The sequence below is a fragment of the Vicugna pacos genome, chromosome 6, assembly GCF_048564905.1.
Source record: "Vicugna pacos chromosome 6, VicPac4, whole genome shotgun sequence".
Lineage (NCBI taxonomy): Eukaryota > Metazoa > Chordata > Mammalia > Artiodactyla > Camelidae > Vicugna > Vicugna pacos.
In genome coordinates this window covers 31053720-31078376 of record NC_132992.1, presented here as the reverse complement: position 1 = coordinate 31078376, position 24657 = coordinate 31053720, and the positions used below count along the sequence as shown (strand labels likewise).

The following is a 24657-nucleotide window of genomic DNA, read 5'->3' as shown; positions in this document are numbered from 1 at the left end:
TCAGTGCTATGACTAATCCAAGGACTGTGGACAGTCAGTTCAGGCCTGGGGCTGGTCTGATTCAAAAATGAGAGTCCGTGGTAGCTCCTTCCCAGCCGTTTTGTGTCGGGGACAAACTGGTCCTGCCTCACTCAGGACATTTGATCTAAGCCTTCCATGCCCTCTTTACCCCAGCCCAAGTCTTATAGGTGGCGATGCTGATACCTGAACTGCACCCTTTCAGAGGGGATTTGGGGCCACCTGGGGTAAGGAGGTGGGGCTGCCAGGTGGAGCCGCCACCACTCCGTGGGAACTAGTAGGTGAGTGGACTCCCCTTTCCTGTAACCCCAGAAAAATAGCTCCAGGCGTGGAAATGTCTAACAGGGAGTTGAGATTTCTAGTGTTACATCAATACTCTTACAACTTCTGACTAGGCCTGCTCACTGATATATATTGCAGGAGAGGGACCGAGAGTTTTAAGGCAAAGAAAGTTGCTCTAGCTCTGAAACAGTACTAGGGGAGAACTGAGAAATGAACCAAGTAGACTGAAGGCTCCTGCCTGGATATTCAGGGGTGGCGATGGACGACTCAGGCCCGAGCAGAACCCACTCTTGAGGGAAGCGTATGAGGTGAACTATGAGGGAGCTGACAAAGTTGGAAGCGCAGGAGGGAGAGAAAACCAGAGGCCAGGTGGCTGCTGATTCCCCTATTCAGGTGGCCTGCAAAACAACCCTGAGACCTGTTGAGCCAGTTCTCAAGGAGCTGGGGGCAGTTTTCCCACTACCCCACCTCACCTCCAGGACTCCCTGTGAAGTCCTGGAATCTGGTGGAAGCAGCAGTTTCCTCAAGGGAGAGGGTGAGCTAGAGATTTGTGTGGGAAGATAACCACTGAAAAGCTGAGGATTCTCTTCATTATATTATAGGATAGGCCATGACAACGGACCTCTAGACCTTTTAAGAATCACAAGATCCATTTCTATTCTCGGAAAACTTTTTATTATCATTAAAACCTCAAGCAAACACAGATATATGGGGGTACCAGTACTCCCGCCCTGGATACCAGGTAGCTTCAGCCTTGGCAGGCACGACAGAAGGAAACACTTGTTATGCTTCCTTGTCAACTCTCAGGGGGATCCTGAGCAGGGGATGGAGGAGGCTCAGACGGTGTGATCACAGGTAAAAGATCTCCCCAGGAGCTGACACGGGCACAGCGATACAAATCCCTGCATAAAAGAAAGGGTCAGTGTGGACTGCAGGTCCTTGCCACCTCCCACTAACTTGGGTCACACGCTCTTCACCTGCCATGCCGGCGGGCCGTGATCACAGCATGCTGCCTCTGTCCATCTGGGCAGCACAGGTGACAATGCACGTGGCGTGGCCGCTTAAGGACAGGCTGGGTGATACGGGGCCAGCGGGTAGCCTCCTCCGGAGACCCTCGGGCAAGGATCACCATCGAGAACTTCTCCTCCCTTGGCTTCTTGTTCTAAGATAAGGATATAGAGTCAGTTTGGAGGGAAAAGATATGTTTGGAGGGAAAAAAATTTGTGAACCTCATTCCTGAAGCCCTTTTCATAGTCTGTAAGTCAGGCATATTCAGGCCCTAAAATCTCCAAGCAATTCTCTGAATCTCCCAACTCCTCCCACTTTTGATTCTTTTTCACTGCGCTCTCCCAGGCTATCTTCTCCCTGCCACAGTACTCCCAGGGTACATACCCAGCTGAAGGGGATGGGATGGTAAGCCTGGGAAAAGCTACAGGCCAGAGGCTTAGAGGCTGTCAACTGGGGACAGGGAAGTTCATGGGGACACTGTGAACACAAATAAAAGACAAGAGGTGAAACAAAAGAACCACAGATCATAAAACCAAAAGCAAAGAGTGATGGAGTCAAGAAGGGCTAGGGATAAGGGAGCACCAGAACAGGTGGTAGGGAAAGCCAGGGACTCACTAAGAAAGAAACAGGATAGGGATACCAAGTAGTGGAGGGTGGCTCAGCTTTACCCTCTTACTTTTCCTGGCCACAGCTGAGTTCAGATCTTTGCATGCTGGGAAAGGAAGAAGTAATACTCACCGGGGCAAAGACAAAACCAGGTCGAGGGTCCAAAGGTGACTTCTCTTTTCCCTGAAATCAAAGAAAAAAAAAAAAAAAGGGGATTTATTCTCATAACTCAATCTCTGCACTCAGTAAATCGAGGACTTCTTTAACATTCAGTTCTCATAATTATTAACCATATTCTTTGAGTTAAGCTGGCTACTTCTCTAATACTCCAAACAAAGAACTTTCTCTTTGCAGCAAGAGAAAAGCAGAAACTTGGCACACAGTATGGTGCTCTCCCCTGTCAGCAACCTCCACTCTCAAAAAAATCCTACTCTAGGACAATTCAATGTATGATTATACACTGGCTCATACTGTCCCAAAGAGATAAGGTTCTTGGCTCAGCAATCAGGGGTCGGCAAAAAAAAATTTAAAGGCCCACAGAGTAGGCAAAATCTGTTTTTACCCCAACTATTCATCTGCTGTTTGTAGTGTGAAAACAGCCACAGACACACAAATAAGCATGGCTTGTACAAAAACAAGTGGCAGCCTGGATTTGATCCACGGGCCCAACTTTGCCAACCACTACTCTGTATCATGACGACTTTATATGCCTAACATCTTGACAGTCACCGTTACCATTGTATGACAGAGTCTATTCAATTTTCAAGGGAGTACCAACAACTGGTGAGAATAGGTGGGGGGTGAGGAGTAGGGAGAAAGGAGGAGAAAGAACCTTACATTAAGGACCAGGTCCCTGGCGTCCATGAGAAGGGAGTGCCCAGCTTTCGTTCCATTCTCCACCAATATCTGATTACAAAAGGGAAAAATAAGAGGAAGTCCTGAATTACATGAAAACATAAATGTCAGTAGCTCTGTAAGAGCATTCCCAGATGGAGTAGGGGTCCTAAGAGAAATGGGCATTATATATAAAATGGGGACAGAGACCCTAAAAGAGGGACAAAGGAGAAGAATGGTCAAGAATGAAGACAAGCTCCCACGGGGAGAAGGAAAGGCATAAAATCCGTGAAGCTGCTTTAAATCTTAAAAGGAAAAAAAGGAAAAAAAGTTTCTGCCCACCAGGAAATGACTTGTCTTGCGCCACAAGGTTTGGACTACATCAGCGCGGTCGGCCTTGCTGGGCAGTTCACTTAGAGAAAAGGCTGACACCACCACATCAAATTGCACCTGGTGTACAAGACAAGGAACACAACAGACCTGATTATCGCCCTCTTCTAAGAGTACAACAAAGGTCTATCCACTAAATCTCTTCTGCTTTTTAAAACTTTCTAACACTCAACACTAGGTTATAAACTCAACACTAGGTTGCAAAGCTGAGACTACAGTTCTCCATCTGCATACTCCACAGCTAACCATACTTTAAACACTGCCACTTGCCTTTGGTGATACAGGTAGAAACTGTCTGAAGAAGACACCTGGAACAGAAGGCACCCCAGATTCTGAACCACCTGTGGAGGAAAGCAGAGATGTGGCAACTTTGAGAGTGTATAGGTATAAACTCAAGTGACATCCCAATAAGAAACATGGCCCTGAGAATAAAGAGAAACACCAGCTGAGGGTGAGATGCAATAGGGTAGGCAACTATTGAAAAGGGCAGGGAGAATACCGGGTCATCTGTCCTGTTAATCTCTACCCAGCCAATTCACAGTCCAACGAAGGCTGTCAGCACCTGCTGCCTGACCACAGCACTGAAAGGTCAGACTCACCTTTCACTTGCAGCCCTCTCCTCTACTCCCTGATACAAGACCTTTTCTAGTACTCCTTTGCTTTTTTAACTCCTTCAACTTTGGAAAAGCCCTTCCTCATACTTTGTCCTCACCTTTCAGTAGCTTTTCTGCCAATTCCAACATGGCAGCTGAGCTGTCCACGCACATATATTCACGTAGGCTCTGGCCCCAAGTACTGTGAGCAGCCCTAAGATGGCAAAAAACAAAACATACCAGTTTTCATGATAGTCATTCCTACAAGAGATCCCCTCCGTCCCCAACCAACCCTTGGAGAAAGAATGCTGTTAAGATAGCTGGAAAAATTAACCATGTTATTTTCTTATTTCATTTACAACTCCTTAAAAAAAAAGGGACTCAAAAAACTATTTGTACACAAAAAACTTTTTGATGATATGTAAAACACATGCCCTAGACCAAATGCCTTTCCTTTTTTATCCTTTTAAACATGAGTCTTTTTTTCACTTGACACTTCTTTAAGCTCTCGTCCTAATCCATATACCTTCTAGCACCTTGTCTAATCTGAGGGAAGAACTATTCCAGTTCCTAACTTTCCCATTCTCCCTCTGGTTCTCCAGTCTCTTGATATTGGGGTGGTGTAACATGGCTTTCTAGAGCTAGGTGACAGAGATGGAGAAAGATACTCACCAAGTGACAGAACCAGTACCTGAGCCAAAGTCCATCAAGGTTTTTGGCTGGAACTCTGGAAGTCGAGCTTGGATCTGAAGAAATAGACAACACCACACAGTGGGGTAAGTAGACACTTATTTAGGGTCTTGGTAAATATGACTTAGGGGACCACGACAAAGCAGATGAGATATAGACATCTTTTTAAGATTCAATGTAAATGCTTTATAGAATAGGAAGCTCTTAAAATAGCTATTCTAAACCTTTCCTGGGTCACAAAATCCTTTCAGAGGATAAATAGGGCCTCTTTAAAACACACACACACACACACAAACACACACACATGCAACATCCCAAGAACCCTACCCCAGAAGATTACTTTATGAAAAAGAGAACTGATGGTAAAAGGGTTCAGGCTGGAAGCTGAGGGATTTCACCTCATGGAATGCTCTGGAGACTGCTGCAAAGCCACCATCCAGTCTTGCTGCCATATACAGCAGGCTCAGTCCCTCATTGTAGCTGCCAGAAAAATCAGAGTCATGTCACTGGGAAACAACCTCTACCCCATAGCTACCCTCTAGAGTTTTAGGAAATGAAATCTTTGGAAAGATCTCTTCAACACTCTCACTCCTCAACACAGAAGAGTCCTAGGAAGCCTTACAAATCAGGTCGCTTTCTCAAACACTAAGTCGTGTAATTGCACTTCCCCAACTCCCCTTCTAAAGTCAAACTCTTCTTTCTGTGGCAGCCATTCCAGTCCCCCTTACCTCAGTTCTTGCCAATGATAGGTGGTTTTGCGCAAAGCACGCAGTACTGCTTCGCGAAGTTTCTCCTCCATTTTAGATGAGTCTGGGGCGAGAACAAGGACTGGAAGTAAGGACCTAGGAAGAACAGGGCTTAGATCCAGTATCTGAATATACTGCCCGCCCATTCCTCCCCAACTCCCACCTGGGAAAAGCCTCAAAGCTTAAGAGAGAAGCAAAACCTAGAGAAAATTTTTAGGCAAGAATAATGACTACCACCACCACCAAAGTGTATCAGTATTTTGCCTCCAACAGCAGTTTATTCAACTCAACCAACCCTATCCCACAGGTTTTGTTCTATATCAAAGGGAAGTATAAAAAAGATTTATATGATAGGATAAAAACAGTATTTTGCAGATTTCTTCACTTCCCCAAAACTTAACAATGTGTCGTATCCCATGTTCCTATAGAGAGAAAAAGGGGCTGAAAAAACTCAAGTCTCATGATTGCGTTCAACTCAGTACTATTTCATCTACCGAGCACCTCTTATGAACCAGGTACCATAGGAAATGCAGGGAAGATGAATAAAGGCAGATCTTTAATATGAAGAAACTCATAACCATGAAAGTAACTTGACAAATTATACTTATTGTCCTCTCCCTGTAGAGGGTTTTAGTACTGGACAAGGACTCTATTTCACTTGAACAAAAACTTTAAACGGTCTTAATCCAGTGGACTTGGAGGAAAAAACCCAAAGATTTAAATTTTCACAGGGTAATGAAGCACTCACCGACCTTTACTCAAACCCTAAGGGCAATCTCTGAAATAATCTATCTTCTCTTAGAAGGCATCATTGTAATAACTGCTCTGGCCAGAAAGGCAAACAGGAAACTGCAGTACCTACTTAACAGACTGTGAAATTACTTCCTGCTCTTCATTTCCCACTGCTTTTTCAATGGGGCCTAGTCTCTAATTATTAAGTTCTACCTGCGTTTTCCAGGTATTTTTTCTCAAGATATACAGCCCGTCTTTGCAACTCCTCTGGCTCTACAGGTAAATGCCGGCTCCAGAGATAATTGGTCAGTGCTTGCACCTGCTTCTCCGTAATGGGCATCGAGCTCTCTATGGACCAAAGATGAAAGGCAGGATCACTTGTACGCAGGCCTCGTCTCCGCTTCCTCTCGAGCTTCCATTTCCCACCGTTACTCACCCAGCAACAGTAACTTTGCGGCGTCAGCCAATGCTTGCGGCAGCCGCACGCATGACAGCTGCAGGATGCCGGGGTGTCGGCGATGGCACCTTTTCTTCAGGAAATCGGATTTGTTGTCCACCTGGGATACGCCGGGCACGACAGCAACAAACGCCTGCAGGCCGGGAAAGAAAAGCTGATTAACGGGCAGAAAAGATGGTTGCGGGCGCTGGCTAAGGGAGGAGCTGCCGAGAGCGCTCCTCTTCGGAGCGGAGCTGTTGTCAAGATCCACAACTTCTATGAAAGTAGGGAAAGTAAGCACTCACTCGGGACTGGGGAGCTACTCCAAGGCCGCGGCGCCATCTGCCTAATGTCAGCAGACATCCCAGTCCTCTCGCCGTCGCCATGGCGCCAGAGGTGAGCCGGAAACGGAAATGCAGGCACCGGTGACCCTCAGTCTCAATCGCCGCGGCGAACATCCTTCCCGGAACGTCGGCGCGGAGCAGAATCAGCCAATGAGGAGAGCGAGTGCTTGCTAGTAGCCAATAAACGATCGATATGTAAATCGCCTTGGAGAGCATTCATGCACCTCAGTTCCGCCGTAACCAGCCGGAAGCGAGGTGGTCTCAACGATGCGTTAGGGTTTGTCTGCGCGTCCAGAAATCGCGAGGGCGGGACGAGGTGGGGGCGGGCCCTTTCCTGGAGCCTCCAAAAACGCGTCATAGGGAGGCAAGGAGTTTTTGTGTGGGTTAAGTACCTGTGTTCTTTGTTTTTCTTTGTGGAGAACTCTGTGAAGTCTTGAGGTTTTTACCTTCGATGTGAAGAGGAGAGAAGTCAATAATGGAAAGATGAAATAAGAAAAACCAGATTTAGGTGACCGGAGATAACAGAATAATAGGTAATAGAAAATAATAGAGTTAATTTTTTTTACATCCTAGTTTCTTCATATTAAACTGATACTCTTAGATAAATAGCCAACATTAGAACATTATGTGCCAGTGTGACAAACACTTTTACATAATACTATCTCATTTAGTTCCCACTATTCTATGGTGTAGATTATTTTAACCCCATTTGCACCTGAGGAAAGTGAGCCTTAAGGTGGTTAAATATTACACCCCCGACCCCAGCCCCAATTAAGTCAAGGAAAATTAAAGATTCTTTGAGGAAGTTTTGGATAATTTGGAGGTGGATAATGACTAACTGATCTTCACTGAGTTTGTGAAAAAAGGGAAATAGCTAGTTATTAGATCTAGAGACAATCTCAATGATGAAGGTGTGAAGCAACTGGAATAATACTTTGGGAAATTAAAGAAATTCTTCGATCAAAGATCCCAAATAGTACCTTTTTTAAAAAAAAACTCTTTGTTTCTTTTTGTTAAGTTGTCTCTTTTTAAATCTTCTGATCTCTTAAGACATTACTTACTGTGTTTATTTGGGTTTGTGTGTCTTGCAGATTAGTCTTTATCTTTTAAACAACTTTTACTTTTATTTGTAACTTTCCTGAATATGTCATCTTTTTTAATGAATTTTTTTCTAATGTTGATATATGTTGTTCTTTCATGTCTTGAATTATTTTCTTAGTTTGTTTTGAAATCATGGATTATAGTTTAAAGCTGTTTCATAGACACTTCTGTTAGGTTCTTAGAGAAGCAGACATTAGGTGGAATTGGATTTATAGATTTATTGGGAGAATGCCTCTGAGGGGGAAAGGGAGAGAAAGTCAGAAGAGGCCAAAAGAGCTGCCAGATTATGATGCAGGTTTGACCTCTGTGAAAGAGGGAGGAAAGGAAAACAGATTGGATGGACACAGTTCTAAAAATGTTTCAGCCAGGCTAATGGATAGTCTTTGAGCTCAAGGTGGTCATCAGAGGAGCCTTGCATCCTGCAAAGATGGGCGTGACTTAGCATCACTGCTGCACTCTGTCATTGTCTGAGAGCAGCCCATGGGAAGTGTAGCAGATTCAGAGTGTGGAAGTTACTTGTGATCCCCACAGTGGGAGATCTGAGTATTGCATTTTCATAGCTGTCCTAGAGCCACACAAACCTACTTCTCCAGATAGGTTCAAGGGACAATTCTTTCAAGCTTTGCATGGGACTCTGTTCCTGAAGAGAAACTTAGAAGAAGGAGGTAGTGGGGAAAGTTATAGTCACTGTCATTGCAGTTGAGCTGGCACCTATCCTTTCCCTCCTTTACTATCCATTCTGATTTTCCCTTACCCTCAGCTATATCATGTCTTAGTGGCTTATCTGGTGTTATGACCCAAACCTTCATTCCTGAGTGGTCCAAATCCTTGATAGTCATATCTTTCTCCAGCTGATGTCACTGCACATGTACAATCACAGTTACAGTGGAGCATGGGAATGCCAGGGAGCATCCAAGTAGATCACTTGGGTTCCACGTGAATTGCTCCCTGTTCCCATTGTGTCAAATCAGCCCCACATCTTCCTGCTAATTAGGGTCACTTAGCCCTGACAGTATGGTAACTTCTCTTCTCATCTGCTGGTCCCTAGACTCAGGAACTCCAAAGTGTCTTGGTAGCAGCTATAGCTTGTGGTTCAGCAGGACCCTCGATATGTCTCCTGGCAAGAGTGCATCCTCTTTGGAGATCTGGACCTTTGACCCTGTAGAGCCTAGACTTACAGAGATGAAAGCATGAAATTTCCATGGGTCAGTGGGAGTGATGGTAAGTGAAGCCATTCTTGCTTCTACTTGTTGGTTACCAGACCTGTGTATTCTTCCTATTGGGGACACAGTATTATTTAGAAGCTTCTGATTCAATAAATACACTGCATCCTGAAGGATGGTGCCTAATCCTTTCAGAATGTTGCCTCCAAGCTGTTTCTTCAGCTGTGCCTTTAAAAAGCCAGTTGGTCTCCTTTCTCTTTCTTTCCTCCCTCCCCCATTTCTTGTCTGTCTGTCTGTCTGTCTGTCTATCTATCTATCTACCTATCTACCTTTTTGGACCCGGAGTGACCTTTACCTTCTCTTTTGTTCTGAAGTAAAACCAATCGACTCTTCCCGTTAGTCCCCTACTTTCCTCCAGAGGTAAGTGATATTGTTGGGCACCTACAACAGAAATTAGGGGAGCTCTTCTGAACTGTGATTAAATAGATTGTGGGGGTTTAGCTAATTCTCCGTGGTTATAGCCCTCTGTGACTTTGATTTTACTTATCAAGCCAGCAGAGCCACCTGGTGATGACAGCACTACCTTTTCATCTTACGATATTTGACATCTGTCTTTTCCAGATTTGATAAATGATTTGTTCTCATCTAATTCCCTGATGCAGGCCACACGGGAGGCCTCAAGCCATAGCCTTGTCGCCAAGGGCAAGGTCATTCTTTCTCTTGCACTGTCCTTGATTATAATGGTGATCAAAATGGACTCTCCCTGAGGGTATTTAACTACTGCAAAAGAAAGGTTTTTTTCTTCTTAGTTAAAATATACCCTTCTGAGCTAGTTTGAGAAGTTTCCAAGGTATGTGGGGACAAAATTTCTAAAATGCAGGCAACTGTCTGCTTTGTTCACCACTATACACACCGCACTTAGAATAGTGCCTGTCACATCAAAGGCACTCAGACATGTCAGTTAAATAAATGTTAGTAATCCAAGAAGGACTCTCTATTGTCTTCAAATAAGAATAAAAAGTTAACTTGATAAGGCATCCTTTGTGTTTTGGTGTCCACATGGTAGTTTTTATTTTTTCAGGGGAATGCCATGGATTATTATTGTCTCCATTCCTCTATTAGTGGTCTGCCTTTCCTACTTAGGAACTTTCAGAATGCCTTTCTTTCACTATGTTTTAGACATATTTTTTATTTAAAAGCAGTGGTATTGTGTTGCTTCTGCTCATATTGGAACTCCATGAGCTCTACCTGTTTCTAAAACCAGCTCTCTACCTCCTGCCAAAGAATATTTCTTCTATCTTTGATTATTGATTCTGTGTCTTATGTTTTATGTTCATTTTTGGAATCTCAGTATATTTTAGGTTAATTCCCTGGGAATCAAGTGAGATGCATTCTCCTTTTCTTTCTCCCTGTGATTGATTTTCCTCCCTGTAATTCAGTGATATGAACTGAATTAGCGTCTCATTCTAAAGTTCAGATGTTTAAGCTTCTGGCATTTGACTGAGCTTTGTAAGCTGTACTTTCTACAGTGTGGAAAGGGGGAGTTATAAAAAAAAATTTAAATGTATGTTCTGAAGTAGAGATTTTGGACCCTTTCAGGTTAACGGAGGTCCTGTTAATAGACTTGGGGACCAAGTTAGAGATTCACCATGTCAGCAAGTAGGCATGGTACCGTTTCTTCTGGTTCAGCTGCTGTGTTGCTGGAATGCAATTTAAACATGGCCCTGGGCTTAGAGTGGCAGTTGTCCCAGAGAGGGAGGCTGAGGCCAGGAAAATTCTCTTGCAGTGATAAAGACTCACTAGATTGACCAAGCTGAGTAAGAATAGGTTGCTGTACATCTCTCTGATGGCTTTCAAGGATTCAGCAGGCTGGGAAGTACAAGAAGAAAGGATATGTGTCTTATTTTGAGTGAAAACTCAAGATTAAATGTGAAGCCCGGTTCAGGATTTCAAAGTGTAGGCAGTCCCGAGGGCAAGTACGTATGACACATACACACACACTTGATTAATGGGACATTTACATTTATGTCTCTCAGCTAAGCAGGGAGCAAGCAAATGTATAGGGTAGGACAATAGGAGCAGACACACACCAACTTAGAAACAAACAGTGTCTCTGCCAGGTTGCTGCCGATGCCTAGTGACCGAAGTCCCTCAGTGATCCCCACCTGTGAGATTTTCTTCCTCATTTTTGCACAAGAAGGCTGGAGTTTCCTCAAAGACTGGCGATCATGGTCTGCAGAAAACCCGACTCAACTCTTTCCATTAGACCTGCAGGGAGGTTGGTGCTGGAAGCTTGGTGTGGCTGTCCAGGCTTTTGATGCTAAAACTCGTACCAGGGATTGAGGGTTACTGCAGGCAGCCAGGAGCCTGGCCCTGGATTCTCATCATTCTTCCACAAAAACAACATGTTTATACTGCTTATTTCAGATGTAAACACAATTCCTACTTGAAAAAATTCCTCCCCAAAACAGGTTTAAAAGTAAGATTTACATAAACATGTTTATGAGATTTAAAAATAACAGTATGTTTATAATTTGACAAGGTGAGGTGAAAACCCTTTGTCAGAATAATTCATTTCAGTGAGGGATGAGGCATCCTTAAAAAAAATACCTAAACAAATCACACAAATCACAATATGTATCCAATATTAGTCGGCTGGCATCCCTCTGATTTGTCCCATGTGCTTTAGAGTTAGAAGCAGGCTCCTCTCATTACTCAGTCTTTCTACCAACTGAGGACCACAACGTGGGCTGGCCAGATTCCTTCCAGGGAACTGAGTTTCCATCCCCTGCTCCCTGTCATCAACTTAAAGGAAACCTGGGTGATGGAATGTAAGTGGCTTAGAGTAGAGCCTCACCAATAGGAGAGAAATAATGGGGACACCACTCACTTAGTCAAGCTGTGCTGTTATCTCTGAAATCTGGCAGAAATAAAAGTAATGAACGTTTTTATAAAAAAGGTAAAGGAAATTTCTGAGACAGTCATCCATTTTGTTTTATGCTCACACTGAGAAAGCTTTCAGAAGAATGAACTTGTGAGTAGGTGAAGTCAAGCAAGCACATGGTGAATCTGGGGTTGTTTTTGCTCCATCTTGTACTTTCAGTGTTTCGTCTATAAAATACCAGCACCATGGAGGCTGGCTCAGATATCCTTGTGTGGGTTGATAAGTAAGTGTTTTTCGGTTAGAAGAGCATGCGTTTTTATTTCACCAGCAGTGAGGTATGTTTTTAACCCTCTAAACTGAATCAGAGAACAAGAACTTTAAGGAGAACATGTCCCCACCCTGGTAATCATGCGTACTTGAAAGAGCTCATCAGGAAAGGCCACCACCACTGACAGCAAAATTTCAAACAGTTATTGTAATAGAAAAGAACAAAGCTGACTCTATCATATTAGATCTGTTCTTTTGCCTTTAACCCTGTGCTTTGTTTCCCAGGCTTAGGCTTGCTGGTTCTGACCTTTAAGGGTATTAATACTTTTGCATTCACATCAAGATAAAAAGTTGCAGAACAGAAAATAACATTTGTTTTATTGGGGGTTTATGGGGACACCATGACCTGACCCACGGGGAGGGCTGCAAGAACAAAGAATTCCAATACCAAGAAGTTTGTAACAACCAAGCATAACCCCTCCCCTTTTTAGTTTAAAAGGAGCCTGAATTCTGACTTGGGGAGGATGGTTCTCCAGGACATTGGTCTGCCGTCTTCTCAGTCTGCCGGCTTTCCGAATAAAGTCATTATTCCTTGCCCCAACACCTCATCTCCCAATTTATTGGCCTGTTGTGGGGTGAGCAGAACGAGTTTGGACTTGGTAACAAGTTGCTTTTATAACAAAAGGGAGGGTTTGTCTTGTGATCACTGATAATTTCCAGAATCTTTGATCTGTAGCAGGTGGCTCCATGGTGGCTATTAGGAATAAGGAGTGCTTCTGTGAGGGGCTTAAGGGAGCCTGTGAGAATTTTCTGCAAGAAAGCACCAGAACAGATAGGTTAAAATTTGTATTTCAGCTTCTTGTCTTGTGGTGATGAGGTCTACTTGTTAGTGTAACAGAGATAAAGGTAATCTTTTATTCCTGGGAGCCTGGTTTTTGCCTCTGGGACTCAGGCCCGCAGGGCCTTCGTTCGTTAGCTTCCAAGGCCTGTTTTGCCCCTAGCTGTTCCCTGGTCCTTTTCCAAACTGGCTGTACTCTTTTCTTCCTGTCTCAAGAGCATGTGTATGTATGTGAAATAGGTGGTGACTGTGTGTGTCTCTCTCCTATGGATGTCTCTGCATTAATAAAAAACCCAGGAGTTAGGCAGAGGGGGAGGTGCTGTCTGCCGGGAGCAAGGAAGAGGGGCTTTGCTGTCTTTGACTGACCCCCTCTACTTTGTTGGTCCTGAACAGTCCAGGCCAGCCGTGGGGATGCAGTGCCCCCTGTGGATGGCATGGTTCTTCCTAACTTTCCCCAGCTCCCTGGTCCCTTCCTAAGTCAATCTGGATCCTAGCTTCTAGTCACCACGGCCCAGCTAACTCAGCCTTTCCTTGTCCCGTGTTTCTCTTCCTTGCCTGTTCTTATTCCATTCTTCCTCACTTCAAGCTCATTCAGAAATCACGTTCGTCTTCTGTTTCCCTATAGCCCTCTCTGGCTCCCTGCTGGGGATTCTTTGCTTTGGAAAGTGATTGAGATTGTTCCTTTTCTGGACCCTGATGCCCTCTCTACGCAGCATTCTCTAGCTTTCTTCCAGCTCTTGATACAATATGGTTCAAAGTAAAAGTGGTTCCGGTCCTGGTTGGTAAGGATCTTGGGAAAGGAAAAGGAAATGGTCGAGGGAAGGATGACTGAAAGCAGAGGAGGCTAAAGGGGAATCTAAAGGCTCCTGGAATGGGAGGAGGCAAAAAGTGATGACCCACCCAGGCTTGAAACCTCCCAGCCTCTGCTCATTGACCTCAAATGCTGATAGCATCAGTGACCCAGAAACATATGAAGAGTCCTGGAGTCTAATGTGCTTCTCCTCAAGTCTGCTTTCTAGAGTCAGACAAATCCCCTGTACCAGAAATAGCCCTCCAATTTCCCACATAATGGTGTTGCTTCCAATTCCCTCTTTCAGAGTCCTGGGAAGATTGTTGAGTTGAAAGCAGCAGAGGATTGATGGTGTGTAAAACGTTTTCTGCTTAAAGGAAGGAAGGCAGACAGATCGACTTTCTAAAGGCACAGCTGAAAAAAAGTTTTTCTTTGCCCTTATTTCAGTATAATTACTGTGTTGTTATGGTCTTGATTTTTACATAATTTATGTTCTTTGGACAGTAATGGATGTCAAATTAGCCCATCTTTCTTGAATCATTAACCTCCAAGGGGGTGGGGCTCTCAAAGGCCTTCATAAGCCAGAAGAGCTCCTTTCTGGAAGACTGCAGCAAAGCCAGTTCCAACATGCTGCTGATTGGGGTCCAAGGGCCCACCACCCCCTGCGAGGAGGTCTTCATGAAGCATGTGGGCAGCCAACAGTACAATGTCACATGTGTTATCAAGGAGAAGAGGGATTACGTTCTGGCCATGAAGTGCGGGGAGGAACACATCCCTGGTGGCCCTCTCCGTGTTACGGTGCCTTAAAACAGTTCTTGTCAAATCCTGGGGGAAAAAATTCATTTTTTTAAATTAATTTAACTTGAAAATATTTTCCTCTCTTATGTCCATAGCAACTGGTATTGTCAAAACAGTTCTTAAAGCAATACTTAGATTTGGAAATGAATTTTTGGTTTTACGTATCACATTCTGACACTGTAATGGGGTTGCATATGTTAAATTAACATTATCACATTAACTATTAAGGATTATTTTGTTATATAAAGTGCTCTAATTTATATTGTGATTTTTACCACTTCTTAAAGCAGTATCTAGATACATAGAGAATTATAAAGAACTGCTATCAAGTTCACACATTGTCCAAAGCTATGTACATACAAATTTAAGATTAAAAACATTGTTGAATATTGCAAAATTTGCCTCAGCTGTCATGTACAACTATTGGGAACATTGTGCCAATTTTTGAGTACCTTCAGAACTATGCATTGGAACATGAAGGGAAAAAAGAGAATAGGTACTTGGCACTGTGATACATCATAATATAAAAATGCATTGCAGTCATGCTATCTGAGAGGAAGAATTTAACAAGTTCATCTTTTTTTTTTTTTTTAAACCTGTATGCTTCTGCCACCTAGTCCTTACCATACTAGGAAACAATGTCTGTCTCCTTTCCTGGCAGAGGCACAAACTATAAACAGTCTTGTCACTCAGACACAGTCACCTTTCAGGATTTGGGCAAAAGATGTGGAAAGGTGTTTCCCTTGAATTAAAGCCATGTCAGTACCTAAAGCAGAAGTTTTATGTCAGATTATGGGTTGCACTGGATCCCAAGTGGCAGAGGCACCTCTGTATTCTTTAATAAATTTATTTATATGTTTACATTAGTTACATGTGGGGCTTTCTTAAATGTGAGGCCCAGGAAAGGGGCCTCTTTCCTGGGTCTAAGGGTGGTTCTGGATGTATCTTCAGCACTTAGGCAAAGTCAGGTATGTAGTCATAGTAAATTCCTGGTAAATACCTGATCAATTTCTTTGAGTGAAATCAGATGAGTCCCTGAAAGATGTATTGCTGGCTCTCTGGATGCCCTAGAGCTGGTGAATTTTAAACAAAGAAGTGTTTCTTTAGAGAACAGATAAGGTGGGGGGCAGTTTTCAGGGCAGGAAAAGTTTAGAATTGTTAGCCAAGAAAAGACTAGTTTAGAAATGTTCTCCAAACAAAATACAGATGAACACTCAAGTTGGCTTTGTATGGACGTAAGGAGGGTAGTTTGTACTTGAGCCAGAGTTCAGATTGAAAGAACCCTGCTTCCTCAGAGATCAAGCGATGAATAGCTCTGGCCTAAAATGGGGCACTGGCAGTACATGCAAATTTGGAAATGAACTGGAGCAGGCTTCAAAGCCTGAGTGGTGCCAAGCCAAACTGTGCAGCTTGAGATAGTATCTATAAATGTTGCCTCATGCTGTCTCACAGGCACTGTGAAAAGTCATGGTCACCGTGGTAAAAACTTCTTTACATAATTGTCTATCAGAGGAAACTGGGAAGGCCCATACCGGAGAGATACAGGGATAGAATAGGATCTCAGTCCACACTTTTTGGAGAAAAAGACTTTGCCCTTCAAATGTGTATCACAGCTTAACCAACTGACTGCAAAGCAGGCTAAGAAATTTTCAGTGTGGGCATGTTCTTGAGCTGTGCTCTGTCAATACCACTTGCCTCCTACCCCGCTTTCCCTTTCCATCTAGAGGTTTAAGGGGAGAAGTTCTAGAGACCAGACTTGGCAAATTTCAAGGGATAGAAGGGGTGGATCATTTTTATAGACTTGTACTTTTTCAGAAATCTTAGGTATCTGCTGAAAACTGTCAGACTATATTTCTTATCTGTAGCTCCTACTAAGAAAATAAAGTCTAATGTGGAGAATCTTAACTGTCTTGGACCTTGTAGCAAACTTAGGTTGTAAGCTGACCTCCTGGGGCATCGATACGGATCTACGTAGCTTAGGAAACAAGTCCTTCATTCCACTGCAAGGTTGGGCCTGTGGCTCCTTGCTTAGGGGGAGAAGGAAATTTGGCTGTAGCCATGGCAAGCTGTCAGAAAATGATTACTAAGATATAAAGAGACAATTCACAGTAGAGGATTATGATTAGTGAAATAAACATAATCTCACTAGTAATGAAATACATGTTAAAACATTAGGACACAAATAAAATAGCAGGGTTGTGGTTGCAGATGGCATTGTAAATAAGTGCCAACTTTTTGGAGGGCAGTCTGCAATATATCAAGAGCCAAAAGGATGTTTGTGTCCTTTGAACCATTGATCCTAATTTTGTTTCTCTGTAGACATTGATAGGGTTGTTTCTATATGACAGGTAACATTCTTGGCAGAGACATCAGAGATTGATGTTGTATATCGTGCCTTTCAGGAATGGACAGTCTGCTGGGGGAAGACATACCTATAATCAGATAATACAGAAAAATGAATGGGAAAGATGGGGGCCCAGCAGCAGGTCTGGGGAGTGTGGAGCAAAGGACAGGGAAGATTTCCTGCAGGAGATGACACCACACTGAATTTGGGAGGATAAATAATTACCCTTGAAAACCAAATGGGGAAGGATGTTGCAGGCAGAGTCAGAATAAGACCTGGAGGTGGCTCTTCATGGTTCAGCATGGCTAGAGGATGGGCCTAGAGGGGATTTCAGGAAGTTACTCAACCCCATTCTCAATGCTGACATTAGAAAAAGTTCTGACATATTTAGTTTTTTCCCCTTGACTCTGTTTTTGTTTGTTTTTGGTTTTGTTTTTCTGCCTAGAGGTACATACTCCTCCCTTCACTTCCTTGGGATAGGCGTAGACAGATCATGCCATCTTGGCCACAAACTCCCCTGTAGTAGCAACTGGCAAGCATGAGCTACACTCCTGGGTCCCTTTAGCACAATGCAGGACGTCAGTGATCCCTGAGCCCCGAATGAGGTAACTTCTTGGGTAGGAAAGACTGGCAGCTGGAGCCACAGGGCACAGACAGGCAGGACCTACCTAATCCTTTCCCTTTTCCATGTAAGGGGTCCCTGGTGCCCTGGCAGAGGGGAGAGTCAAGCCACAGTACAGGAGGATGTGATGGGAACATATCCTAATCATCTCCAGAGAGGAATGGACTTACTCCTGCTCAGCAGCATTGCCGAGAGTGAGGTGGGAGGCCCTTTAGAAGAGCCAGAGGTCAGCAGACATGACTGAGAGCTTGGAAATGATAACCTAAAGGAAAAGTTAAAAGAGAGACTTTGGGGAAAGCAAAATTTTGCAACATTAAGGGTCAACATATAGTTTGTTTTTATATTCCATCTTGTCCAAAACCAGCTGAATGAGCTGAATGGAGTCACAATTGCAGTACATTGATCCCCAAAACATTCAGACGTGTGAGAAAGCACTCTCTAGTAGTGAACCATGTAGACCTAGTGCAGGGATCTGGGAGACCCAGGAGAGCCCTACGCATAGGAGAAGCCCTGTCATCACTCTGCCATGTTGTGAATGGCTAGATGGATGAATGCCTGGTTAGGGACTCAGCTACTCTGCATTCACCTAGAGGGTGGTTCCATTTCATTTGATGAAGATTTACTTAGCATGTGCTGTGGACCATGCATCGTAAGTGAATACGTGTCTTTTACTTTAATTTTCCAGGTGAGGAAAAAGGATTCTTGTCTAAGTGCCCGTGACAAATCAGAATGGGGTCTGCATCACAGGGGAAGCCCTGAATCCAGGAGGACGGGAACCAATCAGGGCTAAACCTTCAGGCTAAAAGAACCAACCGAGAGAAAAGCAGAGACTTGCCTTTGCGAGAGGGTGACCCAGGCTGCAGTGCACATGGTCGATGTGGCATTTACAGGACTGTGTCAGAGTATGGACTGTGACAAAAGCCTTGGGACCAAAGCTCTGGCTCTCATTCTTCATGGAACCTGGGAGGACCTTGGCAGCGGGGGTGGGGGTGGAGGTTGCCCACATAATCAGCAACAGTTCTTTTCCTCGGATCTCAGCTGCTTCTCTTCCTACAGTCCGTCCTCGCAAGGGTACCTCAGGCCCTCTTCCCTTCCTTCCAGCTGACTCTGAGGGCCCCTTCTTCAGCGGGAATCTATGAAAATTCTTTTCCCCAGGCCCTTTGATTTCCTGGGAAAATTTCCAGTTAGAGAGCCCCAGGGCTACTTAAAGGGAGCAGGGCTTGGGAAGGGCAGAGTCAGGGGGGAGGCTGGCTTGTTGCTCAGATTGGATCGCATTTGACCAAACGTTTTATGCTTTCTAGTTAGACTCTTCCTCCTCACCACTGCTCTTCTGGATAAAATGGAACAGTCAGACTCCTTCTCTGTATGATCTGGGGCAAAATAGAGGCTCAGAATGTGGAGATAGTTATTTAGGGAGCCCAGGAGTTGGAGCTATCTTCCATTTGCTTCTTTTCACCTTCAGGCCATGCCTGGGTCTAATTTCCCCAAGGACCACTGGGCTCCTGCTGTGTAGTCTCCCCACATATTGCTTGAGGTCCTATTTGAGTGTCAGGACTGAGAGTCTCAACTTTCATCCCTGGAAGATAATAGGACAGCACCCCATACTTACTGGGTATTACTCTGCCCCACGGCATCCAGTCCCTCCCTCCAGCTGGGCAGTATAACAATATACCATGAGAGGAGAGACCCTCAACACTTCTGCAGCCACAGAATTCTCAACTCTAACTCCATGAGATCCTCAGCCCAGAGCTTAGTGAAGGCGGCCACACAGATGAAATGGAGTCTGTAAAGACTCTGAAGGTCACAACGTAAATGTCCATTGACGGATGAATGGATATACATATATATAAATATATATAATGGAATATTACTCAGCCATAAAAAGAATGAAATGCTGCCATTTGCAGCAACATGGATGGACTTAGAGATTATCATATTAAGCAAAGTAAGTCAGAGAAAGATAAATGTCAAGTGATATCACTTATATGTGGACTCTAAAAAAATTATAAATTTTATTTACAAACCAGAAATAGACTCATAGGCATAGAAAACAAACTATAGTTACCAAAAGAGAAAGGGGAGGGGAGGGATAAGTTAGGAGTTTGGGATTAACAGCTACACATTACTATATATAAAATAGATAAACAACAGGGACCTACTATATAGCACAGGGAGCTATATATAATTTCTTGTTATAAACTATAATGGAAAAGAATCTGAAAAATATATGTATGTATTATATGTATAACTCAATCACTTTGCTGTACACCTGAAACTAACATTGTAAATCAACTGCACTTTGATGAAAAATAATATAAAAAATAAAGACTTTGAAGGTAAGGATTCTTACTGGAAGGGCAGCGTCAGCTGTGGTGACCCTCTGTGGTCCTAAGGGGAAGAGTGGTGGGTAAGGGGCTGAGTGAGGTGGTTATGAATAAGGAGAACTGAGTGCAGAAGGAAGAGGAGGATGGTGATGCTTTCTTAGTTTGCAGCAGGAGGCAGGTTTCTAATAGTGGGGAAATTTATTTTTATTGAACTTGAGGGGTGTTTTTGGAGGGGGGAGGTAATTAGGTTTACTTTAATTTTCTAACAGAGGTGCTAGAAGTTGAACCCAGGACCTTGTGCATGCTAGGGATGCACTCTACCACTGCACTATACCCTCCCTCCTTATTTTTTTTTTATTGAATTTGAAGGGGTCACCATTATTCTAGGCTGCTTCTCACTTATTAGCTGTCTGACTTTAGGCAGGCCATAGAAACTTTGTGCAAGTCTGTTATCTCTTTTTAAAATGGGATTGTAAAAATGCTTGCTGTAAGTTATCAGATTGTGATGCGAATCAGATTTAAAAAAAAAAAAAAGAAGAAACTCTGTGATCCCTAAAGTCTTTCACAAATTGTAAGTTATGGCAGTTACTGAGGAGCACCTAGGTGAAGATCACAGATCTTTTGGGATAAGATGGGGTCTATGCACCAGGTCTAGAAGGAGGTGGGATGTGCCCTTTTCTTGTGTGACAGCCCCCTCCAGCTCAGTTCCTTGAACAAATCTAGGCACAAGCACAATAATTAGCAGCATGCTGGGCCAGGGCAGAGGGATTGGAATAAAGATAGGGGAAGCCTTAGAGAAGAAAAGGAAAGAGATGGGGCAAGTGGAAGAGGGGGCAGCCAAGTGAGTGTCTGAGCTGGTGCAGAAGAGGGAGTGTCGGAAAAGTCCGAGGGAGAGCAGAGAGAACTTGCAGTACTGCATTTCTTGACTCGGAGGAGGGAAGACACCGTGCCGCAGGGAAAGAGACTGAGCCTCACTTTGTGTTTCACAGAAAACACGGTTAAGACGTGGACCCTCCTGCAGCATCTGCTGCTAGATCGGACTGTTTTCTCCCAGGCCCAGGTCTCCTACAGCGCGGTCATGACTACCCCAGCTACCGGGATCCCGCGTGGGTCCAGTCAGTACCATCACGTGATGATGCAGTGCAGGGACAAGGTCTCCAGGGTCTACAAGTCCATCAATAACTTCCTTCGCCAGAGGTCGCGAAGGATATGTGACAAACAGAGCCATGCCTATAAGGTGCCAAAATGGACAACTCTTACCTCAGCCTCTGAAAACTCAAGATCACCAAGTATGTGGTCTCTCTGGGGTCACGGCTCTCTGATTGTGCTTACAGGTCCAGGATCTGGTCCTGACACGTCCGCGGGGCCTGTGTGCAGAACCAGCAGTTTCATCTGGAAGGCTGGACTCCTGTTCCCGGGTCACCAGGTCCTCCGTGGGCGGTCTGGGGATCCCAGCACCTTAACTGGACCACCTTCTGTGGTGGTCTCCCCCATTAGACTTCTTCCCCAAATCTGCCACCCTCACTGACCCCAGCGCACCATCTCTCCCAGAGCGCCTCGTGTGACAGAGATGGGTGAGGAGACGTGCGTGCACAACGGGAGAAGGGCCACACTGTCTCCTCCACGCGTGATTGCCCTTCCTGCCAGATGAGGGCAGGGTCCCTGCGACATCCTAGGCTGAGATTTGCCTTTTTTTCCAGCTTTTCTTTGGCCCCCTTTCATCTGGGGAATCTTCGCAGGGTGAGCAGTGCGTGGGGTGGGAGTAGGGTGGAGCATCTACTTCGGGAGGCCTTGATCCCGCCCTGAGGTGATGCTCTGAGTCATGGAGCCAATTTGTTCACGAGCTGGTCTCATAAAACTCTGATCCTGGCTGGCAGCATTTCTCCTAGTGCCTCCACCCTCTTCCCTGGCCGCCGCGCGGCCGCCGCAGGGCCGGCAGAGGGCGCTGTGATGCTTGCTCCCCGCGAGCCAAGAGGGCAACAGACTGTTCCCTCTTGGCTCTGCTTAGCAAGGCTGAGACCTGCTTTATCTTTTTTTTTTTTTTTAAATAGACTTTATTTTTTTAGAGCAGTTTCAGGTTTACAGCAGAATTGAGCAGAAAATACTGAGCTCCCACATAGCCCTCCCCACCCACACATATATTCTCCCCTACTCTCAACATCCCTCATCAATGTGCCATATTTGAGACCTGCTTTATCTTTTAAAAGCCTTTTTGAGCCGCTCCGAAGAACAACAGAGAAACAGATACACGGGATTTAAATATCTAAAACAGGTCCGTTGCCAAAGTGCAAGATTTTTACTCTTCCACGGCAAACTGACCCCTAAGCTTGGTCTCGTTCTACCTGCTGCCTTGGGATAGTTAACAGACACATCTATTGAGCATCCATTGTGTGCCATGAGCCCCCAGCAGTAGAGCAGAGATGGAGGAGGACCAGGGGAAGAGTGAGAGAGTATAAACAGAGCGCTTCTCTTTTCTACGGTAAGAGCAAGGGTTCTCTGGGAGGGTATTTATCTATCTCTACCCACCCCTGTCTCTGTTTCTCTCTGTGTCTATGGTAGTGCATGCATATGGTAAAAATATAAACTCAAACATTAGGGATGTGTAGCCAGTGAAAAGCATATCTTCTTCTAATCTTTGTCTTTTAGGTCCCAGTTTCTTTTCTGAAAGCAACAGGTATTTAGTTTCTTTTATCCTTCCCCAGTCTATACATAATAGATATGCCTATACACATATATAAGCCTATTGAAATGTGTAAAGTTTTTTTTTTTGTGTGTGTATGTGTATCTATCTCCTCCATTTTACCCCACATATAATAGTATCCAGTACACAGCGCTCTGCACCTTCTTTTTTCATTACTGACTATGTTTTGGCAAAGGATATACTTCACTCGAATTAATGGCTGCATGATATTCTGTTCTATGGCTATTTAATCATAGATACAATCATACAATTTGTTCCAGTCTTTTACTGCTGTAAACGAGCTGGAATATATATCCTGGAACAAAATAGCAACAACAAACCCTGGGTATTCAGCTGTTGACAAGCTCACTTGCATACATTATCAATGTTCCTACGACCTGAGCACTGAAGCTCCTGCATGGTGTTGGGTGGGAGGAGATGTGGGTTGGTGACACCAAATCTTCCAGGTGCACCTGACATCACTGGCCCCAAGGAAGTCTGGGAGACATTATTTTTCAGAACATAACAACCTGACCAAGGGGATGTTTCCTTGTATTAAGAGCCCAGTAACTTCTCTGCATATAGGGAAGTCAGCATTATTGTTTCAAAGTTCTGATCTTTTAATACTGGAGAGAGCAAAAGTCATACTGTTTATATGTGTCACATAAATTGAGATACAAGTAAGGGCAACTAATTTAGTTTTCAATCACATACAGAAAATTTTAGAGCAAAATGCGAGCTTTCATTTTCAAGCAACTTCTATGGGGTAAGCACTATATTTATACTGACTCATTTAACCCTCATGACGACCCACATGGTAGATACTAATATGCTCATTTTTAAGATGAGCGAACAGAGGCCCACATAATTAACGGACCATAGTGGCAGAACCAGGTGTGTCCCCCTTAAAAGCCAAGCATTCCCATTTATTCCGGGCCACCTCTTAGAGGGAGCTGGGGTGCACATTATGTTCAGGATAAATTCTTTCTTCTTCTTTCCTCTGTTTCTTCATCTCCAAACCAGTGACAGTCATCCAGGATAACCTATCTGTATTACCAGGCTCATTTTCTAGATACTAACGTTGTTTCCATAGTAAAATATGTACTCTCGGGTGTGAAAGGTGGAAGGGGGCTTCCATTCTGGTCGTTCTCACCCTTTGCATCCCTAAGGACCTCTGTCATTATCCCTGTCTGAGAAATGCATGTTTTTAGAACATTCTGAGTAAATGAGTATGTTTACTTTGGACCATTTTTAGTGACCACATCCTATATGGTTGTCAAACAGCACTTGTGGTTACCTGAGCTAAGTGATATTATCTCTATAAGAACACCTTTCACTTGTCAACTGAAATAAAATCACACAACGTGAGAGTTGTGGGTCAAGTTTTATTTGGGGTAAAATGAGGACTATAGCCCGGGAGACAGCATCCCAGAAAGCTCTGAGAAACTGCCCCAAAGAGGCAGGGAGTAAACTCAGTATGATATATGATTTCAGTGAAGGGTAGGGGGTACGTGCAGTCAAGTACACACTTAGGCAGAGGCTGCTGCTAGTCACGAGGAGCAGTTGTCACCATTAATGATTTTAGTGCTTTTCTAGATACGAGGAGACACAAGAATTGGGGTCAAAAAATCCTCTTCTGAAAATATCTAACTCTCTGAAGGCCTGTTCAGCCAGTTTTCCCAGAGCACAGAAGGCCTCATTCGTGATCTCCACCCTAAACTCCTTTCAGGGGTTGTTGGAGGTCAGTGACTGCAGCAGTTCGTGATTTAATCCAAGCAGAGGCAGATAGCAAGTGCCAGTTTTCAGTTAGCACATTCAGATGCTTCGTTAGCACGTTCCTCTGTAATGTGAGTAAATGTGTGTTTTCATTATTTTGCAGATGAAGAAAGGGATACAAGGAGGATCAACCAAGATTCCACAGTCCAGATTCTAATTGAAGAAGAGCTGGACTAAATCATTCCTACAGCCTCGTGCCCTCAGAATACTAGTCACATAGCTGAGCTTATGGCCTGAAATGCCACTACCCAAACTATAGGCACACATTGTGTTTTGTGAAATGAGTGCCAGCGCATGATTTGTCCAAGGAGATCACCCGATGACACATGCTTTCATCAGGGCTGACCATCCAAGGGCCTATGTAGGGATTCGCACAACGTCTGTGCTCCAG

At 44.2% G+C, this 24657-nt stretch overlaps 1 protein-coding gene and 1 long non-coding RNA gene across 4 annotated transcripts; one reads left to right on the top strand and one right to left on the bottom strand.

The window, feature by feature from the left end:
• Nucleotides 1-959: 959 nt before the first annotated feature.
• METTL17 (methyltransferase like 17) lies at nucleotides 960-6810 on the bottom strand. 2 transcript variants are annotated; one of them, XM_006218702.4, is made up of 14 exons: nucleotides 6641-6808; nucleotides 6336-6489; nucleotides 6113-6247; nucleotides 5150-5231; nucleotides 4820-4901; nucleotides 4404-4477; nucleotides 3851-3945; nucleotides 3409-3479; nucleotides 3091-3198; nucleotides 2752-2820; nucleotides 2047-2097; nucleotides 1693-1785; nucleotides 1278-1462; nucleotides 960-1202 (listed from the first exon to the last, which is right to left on the bottom strand). In XM_006218702.4, exons 1-14 carry the CDS (start codon nucleotides 6791-6793, stop codon nucleotides 1097-1099), a joined length of 1458 nt encoding a protein of 485 aa, XP_006218764.2. In that variant the 5' UTR covers nucleotides 6794-6808; the 3' UTR covers nucleotides 960-1096. The 2 variants fall into 2 exon arrangements, with proteins under 2 accessions (XP_006218764.2, XP_072818860.1); XM_072962759.1 differs by lacking the exon at nucleotides 1693-1785 and having other exon boundaries at nucleotides 6641-6810.
• A 153-nt stretch (nucleotides 6811-6963) lies between these two features.
• On the top strand, nucleotides 6964-19834 carry LOC107035007 (uncharacterized). Of its 2 annotated transcripts, none has more exons than XR_012073415.1 (3): nucleotides 6964-7212; nucleotides 8829-9001; nucleotides 18172-19834. It is a non-coding gene; the product is annotated as an uncharacterized lncRNA (long non-coding RNA). The 2 variants fall into 2 exon arrangements; XR_001460520.3 differs by lacking the exon at nucleotides 18172-19834 and adding an exon at nucleotides 14030-15381.
• Nucleotides 19835-24657: the final 4823 nt, after the last annotated feature.